General features: G+C 37.6%; 1 protein-coding gene across 3 annotated transcripts in view; it reads left to right on the top strand.

The window, feature by feature from the left end:
• The window catches only part of LOC126368154 (kinesin-like protein CG14535), a 657,648-nt gene that overhangs the window by 478,350 nt on the left and 152,529 nt on the right, over positions 1-26,769 (top strand). Inside the window, exons 1-2 of one of the 3 annotated variants that reach the window (XM_050012036.1) lie at positions 1,242-1,366; positions 15,504-15,696. The exons of the other annotated variants lie outside the window; for them this stretch is intronic. Coding sequence (XP_049867993.1) covers positions 15,641-15,696 — 56 coding nt within the window. The 5' untranslated portion in view covers positions 1,242-1,366; positions 15,504-15,640. Of the gene's footprint in view, positions 1-1,241; positions 1,367-15,503; positions 15,697-26,769 lie in introns of those variants that run through there. 3 annotated transcript variants of the gene reach the window in all.

Raw genomic sequence — 26,769 nt, 5'->3', positions numbered from 1 at the left:
ATAGTCCAGTTGGTAGAACGCTTGCCTCTCACTTTGAGGTCGCAAGTTTGAATCTGGATTGTCGAATTTGTTTTCGAATTCATGTTTGGATCATAAATGATTATCATGTGCTCAGCGGTGAAGGAAAACATCGTGAGGAAACCCACATTCCTAACCTAACGGTTTGTGAACTAACCTGTAGGTATTATTGGGCTGGTCTTCTCTTCGTCGGTTGGAAGATCAGACAGGCAGTTCCTTCTGTAAAAAACCGGACCTGTCAAATCTTCAGGTTAGGTAAGCAGACCCTGTGAAAAACGGGATAATGCTAGGGGGATGACGAAGTAAGGGATAAAATATATTTTTGTTATTATAAAAGTGTTCAGTGTGTTAAGTCATAACTATGTATAAAAAAATTAAGCATTTCGCAATTTGTTCCAAAACATTGTGACCATCGTTACATAAAACTTTCCCGTACGTAACTGAATACTGTGTATTTATATGATATAGTATATTATACACAAATAGACAACGGAATTCTCAAGACACAACACAGCAATGACCCTAAAATAACTCAAGACCCTATCTTATTTCGATGCGACACCATCAAAGGAGGTTTTTACATCGAAGAGGAGTTGAAAGCAGTCGATAAAGGATTGCAAATGAGTCGTGCCGGTGCCAGCCCTTTAATTACTAAGGAAATTGTTTGGCCGAATTCCGCCACGGGTCCGATAGCGACCTGAAATCTCGGCCTAAGTAATTGTGCAATTAGGACGGTTTTTGTAGCAAATTATACATCTTTACATGTACCTATAATGTTAAAGTTCGTTGCGTAAACAACACACGACAATAACAAAGCAAAAACGCCATTTTATACATCACTTTTCCTTTTGATTTCATTTTTTCATTCTTCAAAATCTATACCCGTAATATCCCTTTTGAAAACCCAAAGTAGAAGAACAAATTATAAGAGCATTATCCTGCAATACTTAAATAACTCAAACTTGTTATAATTAAGGCTCACAATTCCAAACGCAATTTAACTACATTCAGTGTAGGATGTAAGTACTTCTTCTATCGCTTTGAAAACTTTGTCTCGTCCATCATTAAAAAGTAACCTTTTTTCATGCCCCGTTTTTTCCACAAAACGCCCGTTTTCCGCCGCGACCTACCAGGTGGTCAGAACGTCGAGAATACGAGGGTGAGATGCACTAGACAGTAGCTATGAAACTGAACTGAACTTCAGTGACGCGTCGGTCGCGGAGGGCGGCGCACGTGCTCCATGACGCCTGTACCGGCGAAGCTTTCGTATCGTGTGTATATTCTCGTGTACTGTGAATAGTAGTGACTTTAGTCTAGTGTATTTTTAGCGTATTATGTTTATTAAAAGGTTGGTTATTTGTTTTGATACGGTTGCTTTTAATTTTTTTAAGGTATAATGTGTGTTTGAGTTATTTTGAAGTTAAGGCTCAGAAAAAAATAAGTAGGTAGGTAATTCAATCATAAAAATATATCCTATTTATCTTCAAAAAATAACAATGTATTACAATATTGAGATAAAAATTAAGAAAACAGCGTAATTATGCATTTTGAATTGTTATTTTTTATATACAAAATATTCAGTTAATCATACTTGATCGTATTAAAATTTGAGACTGCTAAATCCAAATTCCCTTGCCCATTTACCTGATTTTTCCCCTCAAATAAAACTCCTCACCCGACCCGGAAACATTTAATCAAACTAAAAACCTCTTCTCATAAACGCCGCACGTGGGCTCTGAGGAGATCAATCAAACGATTGCTCAATGAACAAATCCTAACACCTTTCTCCCTAGTTTAGGGGTAAATTGGCCCTAAAACGCATTTTTACCCAACAACGTGCAATTACTGTAAGTGCGCAAGTTTCTGCGAAACGCCGATCGTGAATAGGGAGACTCAAACTGGGCTAGATTTGAATAAAAAAAATGTTTAGACGGTAATTTATTATTAAAGTTACGAGGGCAAATGTGAGTAGGTAGCGTTACTATGTTAGTCATGTCAAGAATAAAAATTAACTTTGAAAATATTATACTTATCCATTTTTTTGAGATTGGTTTTTAAATCCTATAGTATTTTGTTCCGAATATATATAGAACCGGTGCGTCCATATTTTAGAAAAAACATATTTAATTATTTAAACGCATTAGTAGTAGATTGTAATAGGCAGGTAGCCACATCCGTCGCAAGACGAACTAAGTACAATCCCATTCATTTTTATCACTATTATAGATCGATTTTTATTCGATACCGAATATGAATCCGGTATAAACGATATATAGCGCTCCTCATTTGTCGTGTCAAGGGGTAAATGCCATATGCGACAAATCTACAGTAAAAAAATACAAATACAAAATAATTTATTTGTGTACATACGGCAAGAAGATCTTATTAAACATTACATAACATTAAACATGTATCAGTATGCACTGCCATGAGACTGGCATACAAACAACGCAAACGTAAACGCAACGTAAGCTACGTTAAAAAATGAAACTGTCGATTGTCAATAATCTTTTGCAAATTGGCTTACCCCCAGGAAGTAGCAGCTGAACACATTATCTGTTTCTTTACTTTCAGTTCAGCGTACACAATCTGTAGTAAAATAAGTTTTAGTTCGTTTCTCATCGTCCATTTTATATCCGGATCTAAAATAAACCGCAAACAAACTTTGAGAACACCTGGCCGAAACCCGTAAACGCTGCACTAAACAGAAATAAACGCAAAAGTGGAAAATCCGTGTTTTTATGTTTTTCCTTGCAGTTCCCAGGATTCTTCTACTTTTTAATGTTTAATTGTTCAAACAATACCGTTGTTAACAAACAACTCGAATTAGGAATTAACATTGTTTTGTTTTAAAACTACACGCTTACTGAGTAGTGCTGAGTTTGGATTTGGAATTTACGTAACCTAGTTTTAAAGTTTTGGTAAACGAAAACGTATTGAAATGCGTTATTACCTCTATTTAAATTAGCTTACGTGTTTTACTAAACGCCATACCTAAAAATATAATATCAGATGCTATCTTTATACAATAATTATATAAATATACATTGTCATCATCATCATCATCAGCCGTACGACGCCCACTGCTGGGCATAGGCCTCCCCCAAGGATCTCCACGACGAATATACATAGTATTATTATTAAACTCTTTATTGTACATATTAATTAAATTACCGACAAAAAAAAGTAGGTGGACTTATCTCTAAAAGAGATCTCTTCCAGCCAACCCCGCATGGTGTATTATTAAGTAAACAGAGCGACCAGATCAATACAATTATTGATTATATTTCAATAAGATTAACATTTTACAATCGTCTCAATGCGCGGTCTAAATTAAATCTGTCAAAGTACCTACGTAAGAGAGTGTTTTTTTTTTTAGAATGCTTGGCCTGGTTGCAAATACCTTTAGGCCACGTTTCATTTTAGTGCTGGGTCCATGACTTATGAGCATAGTGATGTATCAGTCGATAATATCTTGTTTTTTTTCTGGAAATACCTTGTTTTGTTTCTGTTTTTAAATTACTCAAAAATGCTTCAACGAACGCCCTTTTTTCAATATTTTTATCACAAATAACTAGTTATTTTTTTATTTGTCAGATTGGCTTCACTCCGTATGTATTTGTAACTAGGTATGGTAATATTTTGCAAAGAAAAACATAAAAAAATGCCTATAATATTAACGATCAATTACACTTTATTATAAAGTATTTAAAACATTACATTACATTTGTTTTAAATACTTTATGTATATATTTTTATTTTAAGGTTCAGTTCGATGTACTCTGAACCGGCGTGTGTGAAACTATTGATAAATGTCGAGGAAGCAAGAGAAGTGTGTCAGGATCGAAGCAAATGGAATTCCATAGTCTGCTTACCCCGATGGGAAATAGGCGTGAGTTTATGTATGAATGTGTATGTATTTGAAAAAAAGTAAATTATTTAACATAAACATAAACAGCCTATATACGTCCCACTGCTGGGCACAGGCCTCCCCTCAATCAACCGGAGGGGGTATGGAGCATACTCCACCACGCTGCTCCACTGCGGGTTGGTGGAGGTGTTTTTACGGCTAATAGCCGGGACCAACGGCTTAACGTGCCCTCCGAAGCACGGAATCATCTTACTTTAAATCTATTTATGTAAGTTTTTTTCTTATGGTATTTCATAGTCCCTGCTTACCTCGGTGGGAAATGAGCAAAATTTTTTTTAAAATTATTTTTCATAAAATAACAAAGTTCGAAATGTTCCCCTAACCACGGAGCGAACATAAAATTCGTGCGCCTACTTTCTATATTGCATAGTTTAGTGTCTAGCCCTGCCTGCGTCCGATCGCCAGACAGATTAAAACGTAGGAGGTTCCTCTCATATTGGAAATTATCAGCCCATCGACCCTCACAAGGATCGTGGAGCACTCTCAAATTGCTATAGACTGGAAACACAATGGAACCACGGTTTTTGTTATTAGTTTTGTGGGAATATTTGCTTTATATTTAAGAGAGAAAAATATGTAATAAAAGGGGTATTATATTTTATGAAAAACATCGGAAATAATGGTCTACTTTAAAAGGCTGATTATAAAATGTTTTATAGAACTTTTCAAAAGGTAAAGAAGTCACCGATATGTATACAATGGTGCTGATTCCTGTACACACCATCTTATTTTATTTTAAGTTATACCTGTATTTTTTTTATCCGCCGAAAAGGAAAAGGACGGGTAATTGACAGGCATAAAATTTATGGAACACACGTCAATTCTAGGCAGGAATTTTAAAAATCCAATGTTTTATATTGGCCAACCCGACATAATTAAGTTGACAGCACACGTCAAACGTGTTTCATATGAGCGGGAAGCCTATTTAATTCGCCCGGGTTATTCATTCATTTTAAAATTAACAGTTGTCAATCATCCGTCCCTTTCCTTTTCGTCGGAATAGAAAATGACGGGTATAACTTAAAATAAAATTAAGAGGTGTCTGCAGAAATCGGGGCCATTATGTTCTGTTTTGGAGATTATATTTCATAACTATACCCGTATCATAGCATGTCGTACGTATCATGCAAATAATTGTAAATTATTTTTTATATTAAGTTCAGGCAAATGTAGGTACCTATGTAAAATCCGTTTCTACTTGTAATAAATTGAGAATATTATTATTATGAATTTGTAACGACGCGTATAAATTACCATTTACATTTGCTCAAATTTTGTGCACGATTCAATAAAACAATATCAACCCGCTTTTACTATTGTTTTAGGAAAAAAAACAGAAAACTACTATAAAACTAATTAATAGTACAGAGTAACTATGTAAATCGTAGTAATAAACCACCCGGCGTATATTAGGATCTAGTTTTACACACTGCTGTGTAGTTCGTAAAGCAAAATATCGCGGCAGCGATCAAACTTGCGAACATTTTAAAGTAATTGTAAGTAGGTACCTACAATTTTTGCAATTGCGACGTCGGTTTTTCCTCTAATAGGTATTTACTTCTTCAACAGTTAAAAATTATGATACAATATTATTTTTCTTCTGATTATCGACAAACTACAAATGCTATAAAAATGCAGCACATTATTTTATGTTGCAAGTACCAACGAATGTAGAGAACGCGCGCACGCTTGGTTTGGGTACATCAACCCGCATGCTCGCCGACCGTCCCAGCCGTGTGTCCCGCCAGCAATAAACGCGATCGTCCGACAACATACGCTAATGAAATTTATAATCCATAAAACGGGAAGTTGTTTTATAAAGTGTAATAATCGTAAACCGCGCCTGTCCGCGACCCACGGCCCGGTAGGATCGCGAGCGATTTTTAATTACGTGTCGCCAGTTCGGCATGCGTTTAATTAAGAGTTTTATGGCTGAAGTGGTGGAGGTTTTAATGTAGTGAGACTTGTATGTGTTTTTGTATTTGATATTGAGTTAGGAGAGCGGGAATGTCGGGGTAAGGCTGGGTAAGATTTTATTCCGCTATGATTAGGTTTAATAATTTATCTTTTATAAATAATTATTTAAGATAAACAATCTGAAAATAAAATTAAGTATTTTTTTAAATAATAAATATGAGATTAAGTATTTTATACAAATAAAGTACAGCCTTGCAATGTTCATGGCTGCTTATAATACTAATAATATAAAGCCATATTGAGAAATTAAACGAAAATCATTAAGTGCTTTATTTTGTCTCCACAAGTCCAAAAGTTATAGCATGGCTGCAACTGCACTGTTACTTACTCATTCACTCACTCGCTCATACACTCTCACTCACTTCCCATACGATACCTCTGTGGTTCTGCTCGCTTCACTATATTATGTATTTTGATTAGTTTATACAATTTAGCAACTTGTAAGAACATACAAACATTCATACAGTCCTTAACAAATTATGCCCTAACAAAGTCAGTGTAACCCAAAAACCGACTTTACAAACCCGCCGTCACGTACCTAAAACTCGTTGATGAAAATAACATTAAACTGATTATCATTCCGGATCGAATTAACACAAAATTAATATGCTCGGCCACCAGCGCTGCTTCACTGACAGATGGGCAAGTTGGAAATTTTGATAGGCGGCCATTCCTTTAATTCATAAATTAATTAAACTTGCCCTGGCTTCCGAGACGAACTTGGATGTCATTTGGAATGATAAGCAGTAGGGATGGGAAGGTCGTGAATCGGAGAGTTCAGACGTCTTGAGTTGAGAGAGTCAATAATTATAAGCTATTGAAGCCATATTAACTTATTTAACATTTTGAAGATACTTGCAAAGGATTAGAAGTAACCCACGAACCAGAAATCATTTTACAGGAAAAAGTATTAATCCATTAGTAAGTCATATGTGATATTTTTAAATGCTGTTTAAGACAAGGGAACAGACAAACAACAATTTAAACTAAAATCTCAACATAACACAAAAACACAATACACATTGTTTTAAGTTTACGCGGTTATTATCATAATTAAAACACATAATAACGGGTTCTTGTTCATCAGTCATCCCGTGATCATGGCACTTGCAACAGTGTCAAAATACGCTCCGTTATTATGTGTTTTAACACAATATAATAAACGAAACACACACAACAACACAAACACACACACACTAACACACAACACTACCAGACTTCTCCAGACTATACAAGTTCGTCTCAGTAAAATGTACCACCACTAAATAAGCAGGATTAATTAGTCATCACTATACACTGTAGATTTGTTTCAAATTCTTGATGTAGCCGTGATCATTTTTACCCGACTCAATCACTCAATACTAAATTATCTCAGTAAAGTGTCCCGTCACTAGATAAAACAGGGTTCATTAGTCATTACGTCTAGGGCCCTGTGCTGAGGTTTTTCTGGCAGCTTCTTTTCCCCGTCTATATAGGTTGTGAGAAGCTGCAGTAGTTTTAGGTGGATGAGACGTGTGTTATGTAAAAATTGACGATTCAAAGTGTAACTATGTTACCTACTGAATAAAGATATTTTTGATTTTTTTTTTTAATTAGTTCGATTCTGCCTCACTCTTTGTCGGGGTAAGATGGACCACTACAGGTTTTCTTCATATTCTTGATTAATCTGTGTTCATTTTTACCCGACTCAATCACTCAGTGCTTAATGACCTGAGTAAGCGTCCCATCACTAGATAAGCAGGGTTCATTACTCAGATTCCGTCTCGCTCCTGTCGGGGTAACGTGGGTCACTACAGATTTGTCTCCTTAAATCCAGACCATTTTGCATTTACCTAATATTAATGCTTAAATTAAAGCCATTGGGCATTGCTAATTTGTATAATTTCAATACTACAATATTAATCTTGCCTTAGCTTGCTGTTACGTCAAGTATTTATTACGAGTTTTGGACAATATTGAAAAGTAAGGATACCCATTTTAATTGAAAATTGTTACCTTATCGTAAAAAAAAACATAATACGAAAAGTGGTTGGATGTTTATCATTTACTAAGTCATCTCACTAGTTTATCGTAACCTTCTATCAGTATTACGACTTTAGGTAAATACCTAATCTTTGTAGGTTATTGGAATCTTCGTGGTGGAACGAATACCAGACATTTATAAAAGATAGTTTTTATTCTCCATTTTTGTGTTTTGTCCGAAACAAACTTTATTGAAAACCTCTTCCTTTTTACTGAATTAACCGTTTAATTCCATTCCTTGTTCGAAAAAGGAAACAATTTTTAATGAGCCTCTTCTTTAATTACTGTAATTCCTCACTCACATCGACGCTACCTCAAATATCGCACTGCCAGCGACGTCTGCAATAAAACACAAAGCAAAGTGCACCCATAAATTGTTAACGTCTTCACAAAACATTGTTCATTAACTCCCTTTGCGAATGCGTTATGCGTTAGGGAAAGCGGAAAAGCGGAATTAGCGAGAGCGAAAACAAAAAAGCGAATTTTGTGACTTATAAACAGAATTTGTAATCATTGGTCTCTGACGTGAAACAATTGTTTTATTTATGAAATTAATAATATACGTGTTCCAAACTCAAACTCAAAAACATTTTTATTAACATAGTTACAATTTGAATCGTTAATATAAATATGCATTTTTTATCGAACATATCGTACGCCTAAAACTATTGCAGCCTCTCACAAACTATATAAGGTAAACGCTCCTATTACCGCCAGGTTAAGCTATGCTCTGATTACCTCTCAGAAATTAAGTACTTCTGTATTTGCTAGTGCAGCTTATTTATTTTATTTGTATTGTTATGACTGTCTTCTGCTAAATACATCAAGAATTTTTAATTTTGAGTGAATATTTTGGATAAAAAATAATTTTATGTCCGAAAACTCACTTTCCTCTATTACCGCCACATAAATTGCGGTTTCTTTCTATTACCGCCTTTGCTGCATCGTATACCGCCAACGACATATCTAACCAACTATTCAGGTACAATAAAATACTTTATTTAAAAAAAAAGTTGTTTTAATACCGTATTTTTACCACTGTTAATGTAGTTAATAGATACATAAATTGGGAAGGCACTGTCTCTCAAAATACAGGTTCACCTAGTTTGAAAGAGGTCGTTACTCCAGAACCTTTCCGCCCCAGCGGCCATCGGTTCTCCTCGCTATGTGTCCTGCCCACTGCCACTTCAGTTTTGCAATTCTCCGAGCTATGTCGGTGACTTTAGTTCTCCTGCGGATCTCCTCATTTCTGATTCGATCAAGCAGGGAAATACCGAGCATAGCTCTCTCCATTGCCCGCTGAGCGACACCGAGCCTCCTCACGAGACCCATAGTAAGCGGCTACGTCTCACTGCCGTAGGTCATCACTGGCAACGAGCGCTGGTCAAAGATTTTCGTCTTGAGACACTGGTATTTTGGACGAGAAGATATTCCGCAGCTTCCCGAACGCTGCCCATCCGAGTTGGATCCGATGAGAGATCTCTTTCTCGAAGTTGGACTTACCTAACTGGATTATTTGTCCTAGGTAAATGTACTGGTCTACAACTTCGAGTGTAACGTACCCAACCTAAACTGAAGTGGGTGCGAAATGGTCCTTGGACATAATTTTTGTCTTTGCCATGTTCATGCTAAGACCCACTCGTTGGGATGCGTTACTGAGATGCTCGAGCATGGTGTTCAGTTCTTCCAGGGTCTCAGCCATTAGGACTATATCATCGGCAAATCGAAGGTGCGTCAGGTACTCACCGTTGATGTTGATGCCAAATCCTTTCCAGTCCAAAAGCTTAAAAATATCCTCCAATGCAGCAGTGAACAGTTTCGGAGAGATGACATCTCCCTGTCTCACTCCTTGCTGCAGTTGGATCGGATTAGAGCTCTGGTTCTGTACTCGAACTGACATAGTGGCATTTTGGTAGAGGTCCCTTAGCTTTTCTATGTACCTATGGTCCACTTGGCACCTCTGAAGAGACTGCAACACCGCTCAGGTCTCGATCAAATCAAAGGCTTTCTCATAGTCCACAAACGCCAAGCAAAGTGGCAGATTATACTCTTCGGTCTTCTGTATAACCTGCCGCAGCGTATGGATGTGGTCTATGGTGCTAAAGCCTTTTCGGAAACCGGCTTGTTCGGGAGGCTGGAAGTCGTCAAATCTGCAAGCGAGACGATTCGTAATGACCCTCGAAAACAACTTGTAGACATGGCTCAGAAGCGAGATAGGTCTGTAGTTCTTCAGTAGGGCTTTATCACCTTTCTTGAAGAACAGGATCACCTCGCTTCCGCTCTATGCCCTCTGCGGTTTGCCCTGAAATATGACGGAATTGAAGAGCCTCTGGAGGGCTTTGAATATTGGCGTTCCGCCCGCTCTCAGAAGTTCTTCTGTGATTCTGTCATCTCCTGCCGCTTTGTTGTTTTTGAGCTGTTTGAGGGCCATCCTAATCTCGTACAGGCTGACGTCCGAGATATCTTCAGTGTAGTGTCGGGTAAGTTAGGCTCGAGGGACTCGAGCCATGCTTTCGCCTGATGTTTTCGTGGAATATAGCTGTCTATAGAAACTCCCAATCTCCCTCAGGATTTCGGGAGTCGACGAAATGATTCTGTATGAGGAGTTTTCAATAAACTTTATTATTATTGTTATTTTTTTATTAAATGAATTATGACATTAACTACAGAAAAATCTTTTGGTTTCATAGATTTATATACATAATTGACGTCTGTCTCTGTCCATCCGTCTGTCTCTGTCCGTCCGTCTGTCCATCCGTCTGTCTCTGTCTATCCGTCTGTCTCTGTCGGTCCGTCTGTCTCTGTCCGTCCGTCTGTCCATCCGTCTGTCCATCCGTCTGTCCATCCGTCTGTCTCTGTCCGTCCGTCTGTCTCTGTCCGTCCGTCTGTCTCTGTCTGTCCTTCTGTCTCTGTCTATCCGTCTGTCTCTGTCCGTCTTTCTGTCTCTGCCTGTCCTTCTGTCTCTGTCCGTCCGTCTGTCCCTGTCCGTCCGTCCGTCTCTATCTGTCCGTCCGTTTCGGTCTGTCCGTCCGTCTCTGTCAGTCCGAAGAATAATGCATCACCCTGTCTATAAATCATAAGAGGGAATCTATGGTGGCGGTAATAGAAACATGTATGTAATTTCTGTGTTTCAATTTCCGCCACATAAAAATTAGCCTTAAGAAAACAAATAAATATTCAAAATGAGAGCTACGTATGTAATAACCAGTTTCAAAGCATATTTTAATAAATATATAAAGTATTTAAATTAGAAATTCATAATTACTTCAACTACTTGTTCATACATTTCTTAAAAAAATACATTAACTTATATGCAGCACAGGATACTTGAATTCCACCAAATGTGTGGCGTTAATAGATTTTAATATAGTTCATGAACCATACTATAAAATAAGATGATAACATTATGAATGATTGGGCATATTACCTTAAATAACTAAAAAATACAAATATCATACAAATATCGATCGCCGCCATAGGTGGCGGTAATAGTAACCAAACTGCAAATGTATGCTTCTATCACCGCCACATTTTAAAACTCAAATTAATCATTTAAAACTAACACAAATGTCAAATATAGCATGCTTTCTCAGTTCTTAAACGTATTAACAAGTAGTTATAATTACTAAAATGAAGAAAAATATGTTTCATCGGACACAAAACCTTAAGAAAAAAATGTTGTATGCTTATGCATTTCAGTAGTGGCTTGTATGGAGCGCGTTGCTTGCGCGGACACTGCACACTTACAGATCAATCACAAATTAGACTGTTGTTGCCCACGCTCAGGGGTATGTTCGTTTCATGGTCAATTAATACATGTATCTTTTGACATTTGAATCAATTTTCTATCTCGGACACAATTCAAAATATCCGCAATTTAAAAAAGGTGGCGGTAAACGATGTCGATTTTTGGGTGGCGTTAATAGGAGCGTTTACCTTACTCAACCTAGGAAGGAAAGAAAGAAAAAAATATTATTCGGCATTCTTAACATTAATAAACATAACATATTTGCTTGCATACTTGCTTGCTTGCTTGCTTGCTTGCTAGGAAAAATAGCTGCAAGTACAACTTCGGCACAGGGCCCTAGACAATCTAATGACAAAGTTACTTACGCCAGTCAGAGCTTATGTGGACTTATATTATTAAGATAGAGTCATAGTAGGCGAGTGAATCCATACATACATTCTTATCTTTACTATCAGTTTAAGGCTTTACAGTATTCATTTTAAAACAACAATCACTGTTTATTCAATTCAGTTGGTACAACGCTTGCCTCTCACTTTGAGGTCGCAGGTTCGAATCCAGCACAGGCCTAAACCAATTATTGTCGAATTTGTTTTCGAATTCATGTTAGGATCATTAATAATTATCACGTGCTCAGCGGTGAAGAAAATCATCGTGAGGAATCCCATGTGACCTAACCTGTATTGGGCTGGTTTTCCCTCCGCGGGTTGGAAGTGCAGACAGATAGTCGCTTCTGTAAAAAAGGACCTGTCAAATCTTCAGGTTAGGTAAGCGGACCCTGTGAAAAACGGGAAAATGCTAGGGAGATGATGATTTTGGTATTCTTTCAAAGTATGAATTAATCGTCTGTAAAACTACTTATATAAATTACGACAATATTTTATATTTTAATCACTGAACTACATGGCTGATAAGAAATGAAGTGTCTCATTATTAAAACCCATAAAACCAACCCAATGAAAACAGTTTTAAAAGCAAGTATTCCCTTTATGAAAATAAAATTAGTTGAATTATTCTACAGTTAAGAGGCATTCGTCCGAGGCGAGCAATGGTGCATTTAAAGGTGTTACTTAATGAGCCGACGAAAAACTTGCTTCATTTTCATTGCTCAATGATTCATGAAATCGGGCTAACATATTTTTTAAAAGAAAGAATTGCCTATTGTTTTTGTGTAACAGACAGATTTTTATATACTTCGTTCGTTCGTAAACAGCCTATATACGTCCCACTGCTGGGCACAGGCCTCCCCTCAATCAACCGGAGGGGGTATGGAGCATACTCCACCACGCTGCTCCAATGCGGGTTGGTGGAGGTGTTTTTTACGGCTAATAGCCGGGACCAACGGCTTAACGTGCCCTCCGAAGCACGGAATCATCTTACTTTTTCGGACAATCAGTTGATTCAAGCCTGAAAAGTCCTTACCAAACAAAGGACAGTCTCACAAAGTGATTTCGACAATGTCCCCATCGGGAATCGAACCCGGACCTCCAGATCGTGAGCCTTACGCTCTAACCACTAGACCACGGAGGCTGTTAATACTTAGTCATCATAAATTCCAGTTTATAAAAGTTAATAACGTTTTAATTTTGAAGAGAAGAGAAACAGTTGTGGATTGTGCGCTTAGGCTTAGTTCGCCGGGTGAGAACCCTCTGTGGTCCTCATTTGTCCGGCCTAGTAGATAATGCCATTTGCTGTCAAAAAAATTGGCTTAGTAGGTAATAAAGGCCCGTTAAAGGGGTATCCTTTGCTTCCAAAGTGTTCCTAATTTAAAAACTTAACATCTTTATTGTCTCTGCATAATACTCCTTTAAAATGTTATATAAAAAACCTGTTCGTTATTTGAAAAAGTCAAAGACGGCAAATTAATTCGCTTAAGCTTTTTCTTTCACCTGAACTGAATTTATTTCGTCTATTTTTTAGTCATTCTATACTCACAAAGAGAAAATTTAATCGAAAAAATCTGACTCGGATAGGACTTGAACCCGCAGCTCTTGTCAAGGCGGAACGAGCAATGTTAACCTAATGCACCTCCTCCTCCTGTCCATGTCCATGCAAAATTTTCGATCTATATATATCGCCATTAAGCCGAAACCAGCGCCATCTACCTAAAATAATAAAATAATAATTCCAAAAAGAACCTTAATAAAAACTAAAAATCGTTTTTAGTTTTTAATTTAAGTAGAGCTCATGATATAAAGCTCTATTATTGCCTTGATAAATCATTAATGGGCCATCAACTATGAAACATTGTGATGTCCCATCTCAAAACCTTTAATCCACATGTGATTTGCTATTTCCGTTATCTTTTGATTTATTTAATGACTTATTCCTGTCTACGGTCTAATATGTTCCATTTTTTATTTTAACGAGTTACAAATAATATCTGACATTTCAAAGAGTTATTAATATGTTTCGCTTGTTTGTTAAATAGGTCATAGAGATATTTTCACGGATTTCCACTAGTCTAGTCTAGTTTTATTATCATCAGAAACATTTCTTTTTTTTTTTTTCAATTCGTTCGACTCTAGATTTAAAAAGTCAATAGTACTGCTAAGATTTTGACTAGGTACGGTCACGAGCATTAACATGTATACACTTTGGTACCATGTCACATTAACTTTTTTGACAAATTAAACTGTAAGTCTCACTAAATGTTAAATAATATGTTAGTGCGACAGAGTCCTAAAGTGGGTACATTATATTGCTCATGACTGTACTTAACGTGTACGCCAGACATTTGTTGATCTACCTATATAAATTTTATTGAAAAACTGAAACTACACATTTATCTGGATTAAAACTAGTGTGTGTGTTGCGAAATTTTGTTTATAAAAATCACATCAGAGAAGCATTGAAGTCTCAATTCACAAAAAGCCGTTTAGTAGGTTTCGCTAAGAATAAGATTTTTTCATACACCTAGTCAATAAGAGAAGTAAATAATATCGACCAATATTTAACATCAAAACAACTCTCGAAACTTAATAATAAAGATCTTTACTCAAATCACACATTACTCCATATTTGATAGCCCGATCCGCTGTCGGTAGCCATAACTTGTCAAATAAATCCAAAACGATCCTATTCACATACCGCTCCTTAAGTCCCTTACCTTACCTCTTAAGTCTAAACCATAATGCTCAAAGTCGAATAACTTGAAGGACTTCATTAAAGAGTAAAGGTTCCTTCGTCTACTCTATTGGTTTATAGCTCGTGAAGTCGGGAGCTAAGTTTATTAATAATGCTCATTATTACAGCACAGTTTTACTACCGAATTATGATATTTCAAAGTAATAAAGTGCACGGAGTAAATATTATTACGCTTGGTTATTATGTCTTATTAGAATTTTATGGGTATTTACAGTAGAAGGCGATTAATAAGCATTTACATTTGAATCATTGGTATATTTCAATACTGACGTGTATTAAATAAAAATACACTTCACGGATACACGCACGATGCTACATTATTATTATGTAAAAATAAAATAAAAACTACAAAAATGAGTAGTTGTAAAATAAAAATAAAATATCGCGCACGACTCTACATTTAAAAACTTATTTAAGTACCTACCTAATTATTTTTTGTTTATTTTCAAAGAAGGAAATTAAAAATCTACTTTGTTTACTTTGTTTGACGAAGCTTCTGCGGATTTTATTATGTAGGATTTGAATATGCTTTCCCTTATTATTTTTTTTTATTTTATTTTTTAATACGAATGATGGTACTGACGAAGCCTGTGGTGGATTTACATTCTGTTTTTTATTATTATTATTATTTCATCATTATATCCTAAATCCATATTGTTACAGCTTATCCATGTTCCTAAACTAGTTCTATCATTAACATTAAGAACGAAAGTGACAGTGGTATATACTGAGACACAAGTGAGAAAGAGATATATAATGAGTGCTGCAACTGTCAAATAAGTAAAACTGAAAAAAACAAAATGGCGTCGTTCAGTCACCAAGAGACGCAGTCGAGCCCTGCGAAGGAAGTGCCCAGGTAAGATTATATTTATTACAGAGACAACTTCCATCGTGTGGGTTGTGAGGTGGAGTACCAACCTCTTCAACCATGGTGTCAGGGCTACTATTGAGCCGTCAAAGACCCCTGACATGGTTCATGTAACGACTAGTTACTTACATCAGTATTTAGTAACCGGGACCAGCGGCTTAACGTACCTTCTGAAGCACGGATCATCTTACATTCGGATAATAAGGTGATCAGCCTGTAAAGTCCTTACCAAACTAGGGACTACAAAGTATTTTTTGTGATATGTCCCCACCGGGAATCGAACCCAAGACCTCCGGATCGTGAGCCAACGCTCAACCACTGGACCACGGAGGTCACGAAGGTCGATAGAAGAACAGAGACAACAATGAGTTACAATTAAGAGGTAATATATCATTATATTATATAATGCAATTGACACCTGGTTTCTTGCTGGTATCTTGAACAACTGCATATATTTTATTGGTGGCGCGACCGTGGTTACGCATGGTGTCTTAGTGAAATGAGGCCCTTGAAAATTGTACAATTACATTTATTCATCGATTATAATATCAATCAAGTTTTAAATATAATCGACACCAGCACCGGTGGATAATGTTACTAATTTTACGATATGATTGCCAATGTTTGGCCATGTCACGCATTTAGTTGCTCACATCGTCAAACGTTTTGTGTTCATTGATCTCGACAAACTACATCATGTTGTGGACAACGAGTGATATTCTATTTCATGAAATATGACTATTTCATGAAACGGTCGAACACATCATGAAAGGATCAATTCTACATCATGTTGCCAAACTACATCATGTTGTGGCCAACGAGTGGTATTCTATTTCAAGACTATTTCATGAAACGGTTGAATACATAATGAAATGATCAATTCTACGATCTGGCCACGACATTGATATGAAAATTAAGTCAGAGATGAGAATGTATAAGCAACCGTTCAGTAACATTTAGCCTCCTCTTTGGTAGCGTCACTAACAAAATCTATGCAGTTGTATAAAGTGTAGCTACCTTTTCGTTGCGCAATCAATTTGTTGCAACCGAATCCCGAATAATTTCCCACTGTTTGAGGTTTACGCGGTTAAAACACATAATACATGGTTGTTACCGTGTTAAATTCAGGGATATGGGAGCACGGGATCACCCCGTGATCATGGCGGTTGCAACAGTGTTGATATACCGGGAGTCTCAAATCCCTGATTTTAACGCGGTAAGAATCCGGTATTATGTTTTAATTAATTTCGCACTGGTGGCAAAACCTTGGTGTCCTATAGGGCTAAAATGAGCAACGTCATAAAATTTTGTCACGGTCATTTTATCGATGGGCACCTTTGTACTTACCAGGTACGAGAGGGGGCGGTATTTTAGACTGACCTGCAGTGTTTGTACTGACTAATGTATTTAATTACTATTACTTTTCACATAAATAAAAATATTTAAAAAATAAATAAGTTGTTATCGATTATGACGATATAAATTGTTTTGGCGATTGGTGCTAATATGTGAACCCAAATAAGTCATAATTATCGTTCTGTCAAAATACGAACAAAATCACTTCGCATTCATGTTAGGGAAAATATCAAACTTTACGATTTCGACAAAATCTATTGACATAACATAACATAAATAGCCTATATACGTCCCACTGCTAGCCTATATACCACCACCCCTCCCCTCAATCAACCGGAGGGGGTAATCTATTGAATCGATCGATAATTTTAACACGTTGGGCATATTAGCTCTGCTAGTGAGATGGGGCCCTTATTCAGTAGTAGTCGGCAGGTACCCTAAAGTACAACTTTACCACGAAATCAGCTTGTTTAATCGTAAAACTATATTTGATACTGTAAACAAGAGATATATCGATGGACAGACACGCGTCAAATTAACTTATCTGTTGGACAAATGCCAGAATGCGCTTATCTATCCGACAGGGATAAATTGTTGAAATAAAACTTCACTCGCCCTAATAAATGTGCACTAGCATTTTGTATTTTTATTTTTAATGATAAATAAAGCCGAATTTGACCACAATTTTCACCCGACTACGCCGAAGCAGAAAGGAGGGTTATGTGTTTTACCGCTATGGCAAGTTTGTTCCCACTTAGCTTCTAAACCACTTATCTGGGGGCACGGCCAAGCCCCATATTTTGCCTAACGTGTAGAGTTTGTGAACTTATAGTTTGTATAATTAGGACATGTAGAGTTAGAAATTTAGCGCTACGTGAGATCTGATGACTTCTTGACATTGTGATCGATATGATCTGGTCTTGGCAATATTTTTACATGAAAATGTTTTTGTTGGGATCAGAATTTAACAAATGAGGTGTCACTAGAAGCGTCTCAATTGTCCAGTGGTTATAGGCTATGGGAAGTTACCCTAAATTTAATGTGCGTGATATCCGTGGTCGTATGCAGACAGATTGGCATACGACCACGGCTATCTCCTAAACATCATAATTCCGAAGTATGTTAGAGAAATATACAATACAATACAATACAAATATACTTTATTGCACACAACATACAAAACAAATATTAAATATATATTATTAAATATTTTATTGTTTCATACTTTTAGAGCGCGCTTTTTCTTAGGATCAAAATTATTTACCTAATCGATATGAAAAATTGTACAATTACATGGATTTATCGATTATAATATCAATCAACTTTTAAATATAATCGTCACCAGCGCCACTACCGGTGGATAATGTTACAAATTTTACGATATGATTGCCAACGTTTGGCCGTTGATGTGGCCAACGAATGATATTCTATTTCATGAAATATGACCATTTCACTTTTAAGTTCTGGCCACGACACATACACAAACTTGACCATAATCCAAATTCAAATTCAAATATATCTTTATTCAGTAAGTAACATAGTTACACTTTGAATCGTCCATTTTTACATAACGAACGTCTTATCCGCTTAAAACTACTGCAGCTTCTCACAACCTGTATAGCAGGAGAAAAGAAGGTGCAAGAAAAACCTCGGCACAGGGCCCTAGACGTTCTTTAAAAAAAAATATATCCAACTTAAGAAGCTGCTACACAAGTTATATATCATTCACTTTTGTAATAATAATTATCAGTGTGTCGCATTTGATATTTACATCCATTGACAATTGATTGAATGCTGTCATTAGTCATTATTATCATTTCTTATGAAAAATTGTTTCAATAGAAAATTGAGATAAGCACTGGTTGAGTGTTGGGCTCACGATCCGAAGGCCCCGGGTTCGAATCCCAGTGGGGGCATATCACAAAAATCACTTAGTGATCCCTAGTTTGGTTAGGACATTACTGGCTGATCACCTGATTGTCCGAAAGTAAGACGATCCGTGCTTCGGAAGGTACGTTAAGCCGTTGGTCCCGGTTACTACTTGCTGATGTATGTAGTCGTTACATGAGCCATGTCAGGGGCCTTTGGCGGCTCAGTATTAACCCTCACACCAGGATTGATGAGGTTGGTATTCCACCACACAACCCACACGATAAGAAGAAGAATGATAACCGTCATGCCACGGTTGATGAGGTCATCCACCTCACAATTCCGCATGAGAAACAAAAACGAAGTTTTGCTTACATAATATATGAAAACCCCTTAAAACGAGACAAAAATAAAAGGAACCCTAACAATTGCTAGCAAATCTTCCACAATCGTCGGTAAGCACATATTTGCCGAGACGACGTTCAAAATCAATAGAGACACTAAAAATAGCCGAAAAAGCTCAATATACAATGGCCAATCAGCGGGACCCTCGTGGCGTCCACAGACGGACAAACAAAGCCTCTTTTTAGCTATTGTCGGTGTTAAACGCAGCAAATACACGGGAGCATTGATTATTTGGTCAGCTTGAAGCCTTACTATGAGTTTCAGATTAATCTATGCTGTACAGGGCATTTGTAACACCGTACCGAATACTGAGGAGGATGATCCAGCTCAGTTCCATTCTTTTGCGACGGAAAATTCCACTTGATATGAACTCAGAATCATGAGCTCCTCAGTATTCAGTACGGTGTTAATAACATACTGTATTGTAAACGCGAGACGCGAAGGTGAGTGGACAAAGGCTGGTAGAAAATGGTAGACAGGAGTAGGAAAAAGGTCAGTGGGTAGACCAGCGGTCCTGGGTTCGGAGGACATCATTGCAACGGCCTCCGTGGTCCAGTGGTTTGAGCGTTGGGCTCACGATCCGGAGATCCCGGGTTCAATTTCCGGTGGGGACATATCACAAAAATAACTTTAATCAAATCTAATCAAATATACTTTATTGCACACAACCCCTAATAATCCCTAATCCCTAGTTTGGTTAGGACATTACAGGCTGATCACCAGATTGTCCGAAAGTAAGATGATCCGTGCTTCGGAAGGCACGTTAAGCTGTTGGTCCCGGTTACTATTTACTGATGTAAGTAAGTAGTCGTTACATGAGCCATGTCAGGGGCCTTTGGCGGCTCAATAGTAACCTTGACACTAGGGCTGATGGGGTTGGTAATCCATCTCACACGATAGAAGAAGATTGCAACGGCGGGAAAAGTTATAGATGAAGTTAGCGCAGGGCAGAAAAGGATGGTGTTCGGTGGAGGGCTATTCCCAGCAGTGGACGATGCGAGATGATTGATGCTGATGATATTTGTCTATATCGTAATATAGAGGAAGAGGTACATCCATCGGAAGATGAACTGAGTACCCACGCCTCACCGAGCTTTCTGTTAGACAAACGTGATAGGTGGTGAACCTTATCGCTGTGAGAAGCTAGCCGGTGAAATACGGAAGTTCGGGTGAAACACAGTGACTTATTTTATTATCAATTGTGTTTTTTAACTAATTCTGCTAAAACGTTAGTTTTTGTTACACGCTGTTGCAAATTAATACCTTTTCACGGCTCACTGACAGTTCACCTTGAACAAGGTTTTTATAATTTGTTTGTCAACATCCTTCGAAGAGAAAGGGTTTTTTTGTTAGTCGCAACTCTACCTACAATAACATTTTACGTGTAATTTAATCCTTATTTTCATTACTCTTTCTTGAGGAAAGCGAATAATTGACAACTCTCAGAACTCCCTATTTGCGAAGCCAAATAATGAATGTCGCTTGAGGCCAATTTATTATAAGTCAGGTCGAAAACTAACCGAAAAACGTCAAGAATTGAATCTTCTGTTGTGGTTTTATAAGGTCATTAATTTCAAGGTCAAGTTTCACCACATATCGCGTTCTAATGGATAGGTCAGCTGAAACGTGGGTACTCAGCTCATCTTGCGATCTTCTTCTTCTTCGTCGTTCCCTCACTGCTGAGGATCGCGACCACAGGTTATGGTTTTCCACTCGGTACGACTATATGCTGCGTGGACCGCCCTCTGTATGCTGCCGCCCACCGTCTTCTTCACGATGTCAGACCACCTCGTAGGCGCCCTTCCTCGCGCACGTTTGCCATCCATTTGCCCAACGATGATCTGCTTCTCCAGACTGTGCTTCGGAGACCGCATAATATGTCCGAAGAAGCTTAGGGCACGATTCCGGCATATTGAGGAGAGCCGCGTCGTGATCTTGAGCTCTTTTAATATGGACTCATTCGTACGCATCGCAATCCAAGGTATGCGTAGCAACCTACGCCAACACCACATTTCAAAAGCATCGATCTTACTGCAATCGCATCTTGCGATGGGTGTCTCTAATTAGCTCAATAAGGGACTTTCCAAGCAACGTGCCCCAAAAAAATAAAGATGGTATTGTACAGATTTAACGTTATAATTACCTACCTATTTTCTCATTGTTCGGGTAAGTATATAATTATTCAAAAATATAATTATAATGTCTTTGGCATATATAAAAATAAATTGCTTGATTCTCTTTATTTTGATCAGAATAATAATGGGTGAAATATGTGTTGGCCCTGGGTGAAATAACAAGGGTCATCATTTACAAGGCTAAACGAAAGCAAATCTGTACAGCGCCATCTATTTTTTTTAGGAACCTAGCCTGGAAAGTCTCTCCTTAGGAATATAACCGAAAGTCTAAGTTTAATGTGTTTTCTAAAGAATTTTATTAAGGTCGACCCCAAATATTTATTTATTATATTATGTTGAATTAACAGGCAAAACGAAATACGGCTTATTATTGAATATACCGAAAGGAAATCAAAAATGTAACACTTTAAAAAAGCAAGAGATAAATAGTCGTACGCGCATCGCGATCGGGTTGCGAACATTTAGTACATCTTTGGTGTGAGTCCACTGCCGGATGTAAAATCAATACAATGACTGCAGCGTCCCATAAAGCTCGCTTGTTTCTGCCCGCACCGAAAAATGTAAACCTCCATGCTTCTTATATGTGTTCGATTTTGATGTTTTTTTCAAAGGGGTAGTTTTTATAACATAATTAAAACACATAATAACGGGTTCTTACCGCGTTTAAAGCAGCGATATGAGACTCCCGATATTTCGACACTGTTGCAAGTGCCATGATCACGGGATGACTGATGAGATTGGAGTGGACCATATCTGTCTACCCTCTTTCTTTGCCGCTTGTTTATGTATTTGATATCGGAATGTTCGGAACGAGTCTGATAGTTTTTATTTCGTTTAAAATCAGAAACATCTTAAATGTCGCAAATAACGGCCTCCGTGGTCCAGTGGTTGAGCGTTGGGCTCACGATCCAGAGGCCCTGTGTTCGAATCCCGGTGGGGACACATCACAAAAATCACTTTGTGATTCCCTAGTGTGATTAGGACATTACAGGCTGATCATCTGATTACCCAAAAAGTAAGATGATCCGTGCTTCGGAAGGTGCGATAAGCCGTCGGTCCCAGTTACTACTTACTGATGTAAATAAGTAGTCATTATATCAGCCATGTCAGGGCCTTTGGCGGCTCAATAATAACCCTGAAACCAGGTTTGATGAGGTTGGTAATCCACCTCACAACCCACACGATAGAAGAAGAACTGTGTTAGTTCTACCATTATAGACGGCGGCAATACGGCTCACCACCTATCACGTTGGTCTGACAGAAAGCTCGGCGAAACGTAGGTAGTCAGTTCATCCTGCGATGTAGTCAGAGGTCTACTCCAATTGGCTACTTGACAACCTAGTCAAATGAGGTACTTTGTACGAAATGTTAAAACGAAAATTTTCTTTGGAGTTTGTATGGAAATACTGTACTGTGACGTCATCAATAAAACCGGTCAAACGTCGTACTCATTGTTACTTAATTCATGAATGAAATTCGAAAATAAGTCGAAAAATAAAATGAGATTGGTTTATGATCACCTTAGACTGGCTTCTATTTGTCGATTAGCATTTCATAATTTTATTTCGTGTAATTTTATTTTATTATTAATTTTAATAATATAAATTTTATTTGATTTTATATATAATTTAATTTTAATTTATCTAATCTAATCTGGAGATCCTTGGGGGAGGCCTATGCCCAGCAGTGGGCGTCGTACGGCTGATGAATCTAATCTGATGTACTTATTACTTATAATTATGGATATTAATCTGAAAATAAATCATTTGAATTTGAATAATTTATCTTTAACCTAGTCAAGTACCCAATAGTCGTGAGCTTAACTTAGAAACTTAAAATAACAAGTTTATTTTCTTTGTGGAGCAGCGTGGTGGAGTATGCTCCATACCCTCTCCGGTTGATTGAGAGGAGGCCTGTGCCCAGCAGTGGGACGTATATAGGCTATTTATGTTATGTATGTATGTTTCTTTTCATGTTTAAATAATGAAGATATTTCGATTCATTTCGTTGTTACAACTCCCAACGATCAGTCATCGACCACCGAATGCAACAGAAAACCAATTTCAAAGACCAACAAACACGAAACGGAGTTGAGTATGAAACATAACAAACATTTTTCAGATTCAAGTGTAAAGTACAACAAACAATGTGCGTGTGCGGTATATCATCTTTTTACCCGACGGCGGCGATGAAAAAGGAGGGTTATGTGTTTGACCGCTATGTATGTATGTATGCAGGGTTTTAGTGACATTAACAGGGCCTATATTTTCGCGTACAGATTTTTAACAAAAGAGTTTGTATTTATAAATACGTAACTCTTGTTTATCTGTAGTGGCCGAGGTGTTTATATGTTTTAGCATTTCTTAATGACATGCAGGGCTGACATGTGCAACGTGATAAAATTATCGATCGATTAAATACATTAATAGATAAATGATAGAAATCGATAAATTTCAAATCAAATATACTTTATTGCACAGAACTAATATTTCAACAATCAGACATAACACATGAATACAGTACAATTTGGGCGGCTTTATTGCTCTTGAGTAATTTCGTCCAGGCAACCAACAAAAGGAAACAAACATAAAAAAAAACATAAATTTGTTTTTTCCCTAACATGCATGCTTCGTGATTTTGTTCGTATTTTGACAGAACGACACAATTTATTTGGATACTAGCTTTTGCCCGCGACTTCGTCCGCGTGGCGTGTAATAAAAGAGAGATCTTTTTGTGTGTGGGAGTGCATATCAAATTTCAAGCATCTAACTTATGCAGTTTAGATATTTTCATACAATTTTTTTTAGCGCTAACTCACATTTTTCAAAATACAGCCATAACTAAACTTTATATTTACCAAGGTATGCATGCATGCTAGATTGAAAACATCTATCTTACGCGGTTTCGATTTTTTCATACAAATGTTTTTTTCCCGCTAACTCCCGTTTCCGTGGGAATTTTGCAATATCTTGTTGCAACTATGCTTTAAGTTTACTAAGGTACCTGCATGCCAAATTTCAAGCGTCTAACTTAAGCGGTTTAGATTTTTCATACAAAAGGATTTTCCCGCTAATTCCCGTTCCCGTGGGAATTCCGGGAATTCGTTTCTTAGTGCACCTCTACGGTACCTAAGCTACGTCCCTTCCAAATTTCAAGTGTCTACGTTAAGCCGTTTAGGCTGTGCGCTGACATGTCAGTCAGCCAGTTTCTCCTTTTATATATTTAGAAGAAGATATCTACCATGCGGTCTTCTTCTTCTCTCGTGTGAGTTGCGAGGTCAATGACCGACCTCATCAACCCTACTATGAGGCATCATGCAATACACACACACACAAACACAGATACACACACAACCGAACTCGTCCGAGTCCCGGGTGCGATTCCCGATCGAGTAAATTTATGGAAAAAAAAACATTTATCTTATTTTTATTTTCAATAGCTTTTGCCCGCGACTCCGTCCGCGTGGCGTGTTATAAAAGAAAGATCTTTGTGTATGTGGGAGAAAGGTTAAAAAATGCTTAAGTAATTTTATTATTTCTGCCCCCCTTCCGCGCCTCGCCACCGCTGTCGCCGCCCCACAAACGCCGCCGCGGCCGCGACGACGTTTCTTGGTTGCATGCATGCTATTGAAAACATCTATCTTAGATTTTATCATACAAATGTTTTTTCCCGCTAACTCCCGTTTCCGTGGGAATTTTGCAATATCCAGTTGCAACTAAGCTTTAAGTTAACTATGGTACCTGCATGCCAAATTTCAAGCGTCTAACTTAAACGGTTTAGAATTTTTATACAAAAGGGTTTTCCCGCTAATTCCTGTTCCCGTGGGAATTTCGGGAATTCCTTTCTTAGTGCACCTCTACGGTACCTAAGCTACGTCCCTTCCTAATTTCAAGTGCCTACGTTTAGCCGTTTAGGCTGTGCGTTGATATGTCATTTATCCAGTCAGTCAGTTTCTCCTTTTATATATTTAGATATTTCCGTCATACATGATTTCTATGTAACTTTAACCATTAAGGCTGCTCACGCGACGGAAGCTTAAAAAATGGAGTAACTTCTCCCGTTTTCCCAAAATTTCCCTTCACTACTCTGCTCCTATTGATTGTAGCGTGATGAAAAGTATACTATAACCTGCCCAGAAGTATGAAGAATAATTGTACCAAGTTTCATTAAAATCCGTCCAGTAGTTTTTGTTTCTATAAGGAACATACAGACAGACAGACAGACAAACAGACAGACAGACAGACAGACAGACAAAAATTTTACTGATTGCATTTTTGGCATCAGTATCGATCACTAATCACCCCCTGATAGTTATTTTGAAAATATATTTAATGTACAGAATTGACCTCTCTACAGATTTATTATAAGTATAGATATTTTAGCATCAATCGACGACATAATTATATCGTCAGAATCGATAAAATTACCGTGATAAAATTTTACTTAAAATTTTATTTTTATATTATTTTTTTTTTTTTAATAAAATAAAGGAAAAAGTCATAAACACGGTTCAAAGATGCAGGTACTTAATATGCCCATCAGGCGGAGATAGACGCAAATTACGAAATACCACGGCTATGAACGATCCAATTTTGCTGTTAATGTAGTTTTTAATATTGTCCTCGATGAATTATTATGGCTGGCGACACATTTCAACGAGCAATTTGCGCTCAATGACATATTGTTTTCAGAAATCGTTAAAATAATATGCCATTCGTCCATTTTGCGGGTTGATAAGGACTTTAAAGCGCGAATAGCATAATTATTGCTGTTTTATGAGGGATAGATGAAGTATTAAGTATTAGGTTTAAGCCGTTGGTCCCGGCTGCACTAGCAGTCGTTAATAACCACCAATCTGCACTGGGCCCGCGTGGTGGTTTAAGGCCCGATCTCCCTATCCATCCATAGGGAAGGCCCGTGCCCCAGCAGTGGGGACGTAAATTGGGCTGGTGATGATGAGATGAAGTTTTAATAGCCTAGTATTTTTTTTTTATATTTTTATGACCTATCACTTTCTTCTTCTTCTCTTCCTAAGCCTTGTCCCACTTATACAGGGCCGGCTCTCCTTATCCTACTTCTATATGTTGGTCGGTTTTGGGCCAGTTTGACGTCCAGGTCTAATAGTTTCAGGTCCTTTTGGACCATCGTTACCCATGTGGCGGGGGTCTTCCACGCCTTCTTTTTGACGTCGGGATATTTAGGGCTGTTCTGACTATATGGCCTTCAGGGCGTCTCATGACGTGGCCGTACCAGCGCATTCGTTTTTCTTAAAGTTTATCGACTATTGGAGCAACCT

The sequence above is a fragment of the Pectinophora gossypiella genome, chromosome 7 (assembly GCF_024362695.1).
Source record: "Pectinophora gossypiella chromosome 7, ilPecGoss1.1, whole genome shotgun sequence".
NCBI classification, from domain to species: domain Eukaryota; kingdom Metazoa; phylum Arthropoda; class Insecta; order Lepidoptera; family Gelechiidae; genus Pectinophora; species Pectinophora gossypiella.
Note: the sequence above shows the minus strand (reverse complement) of the source record. Positions and strands in the feature narration are given on the sequence as shown.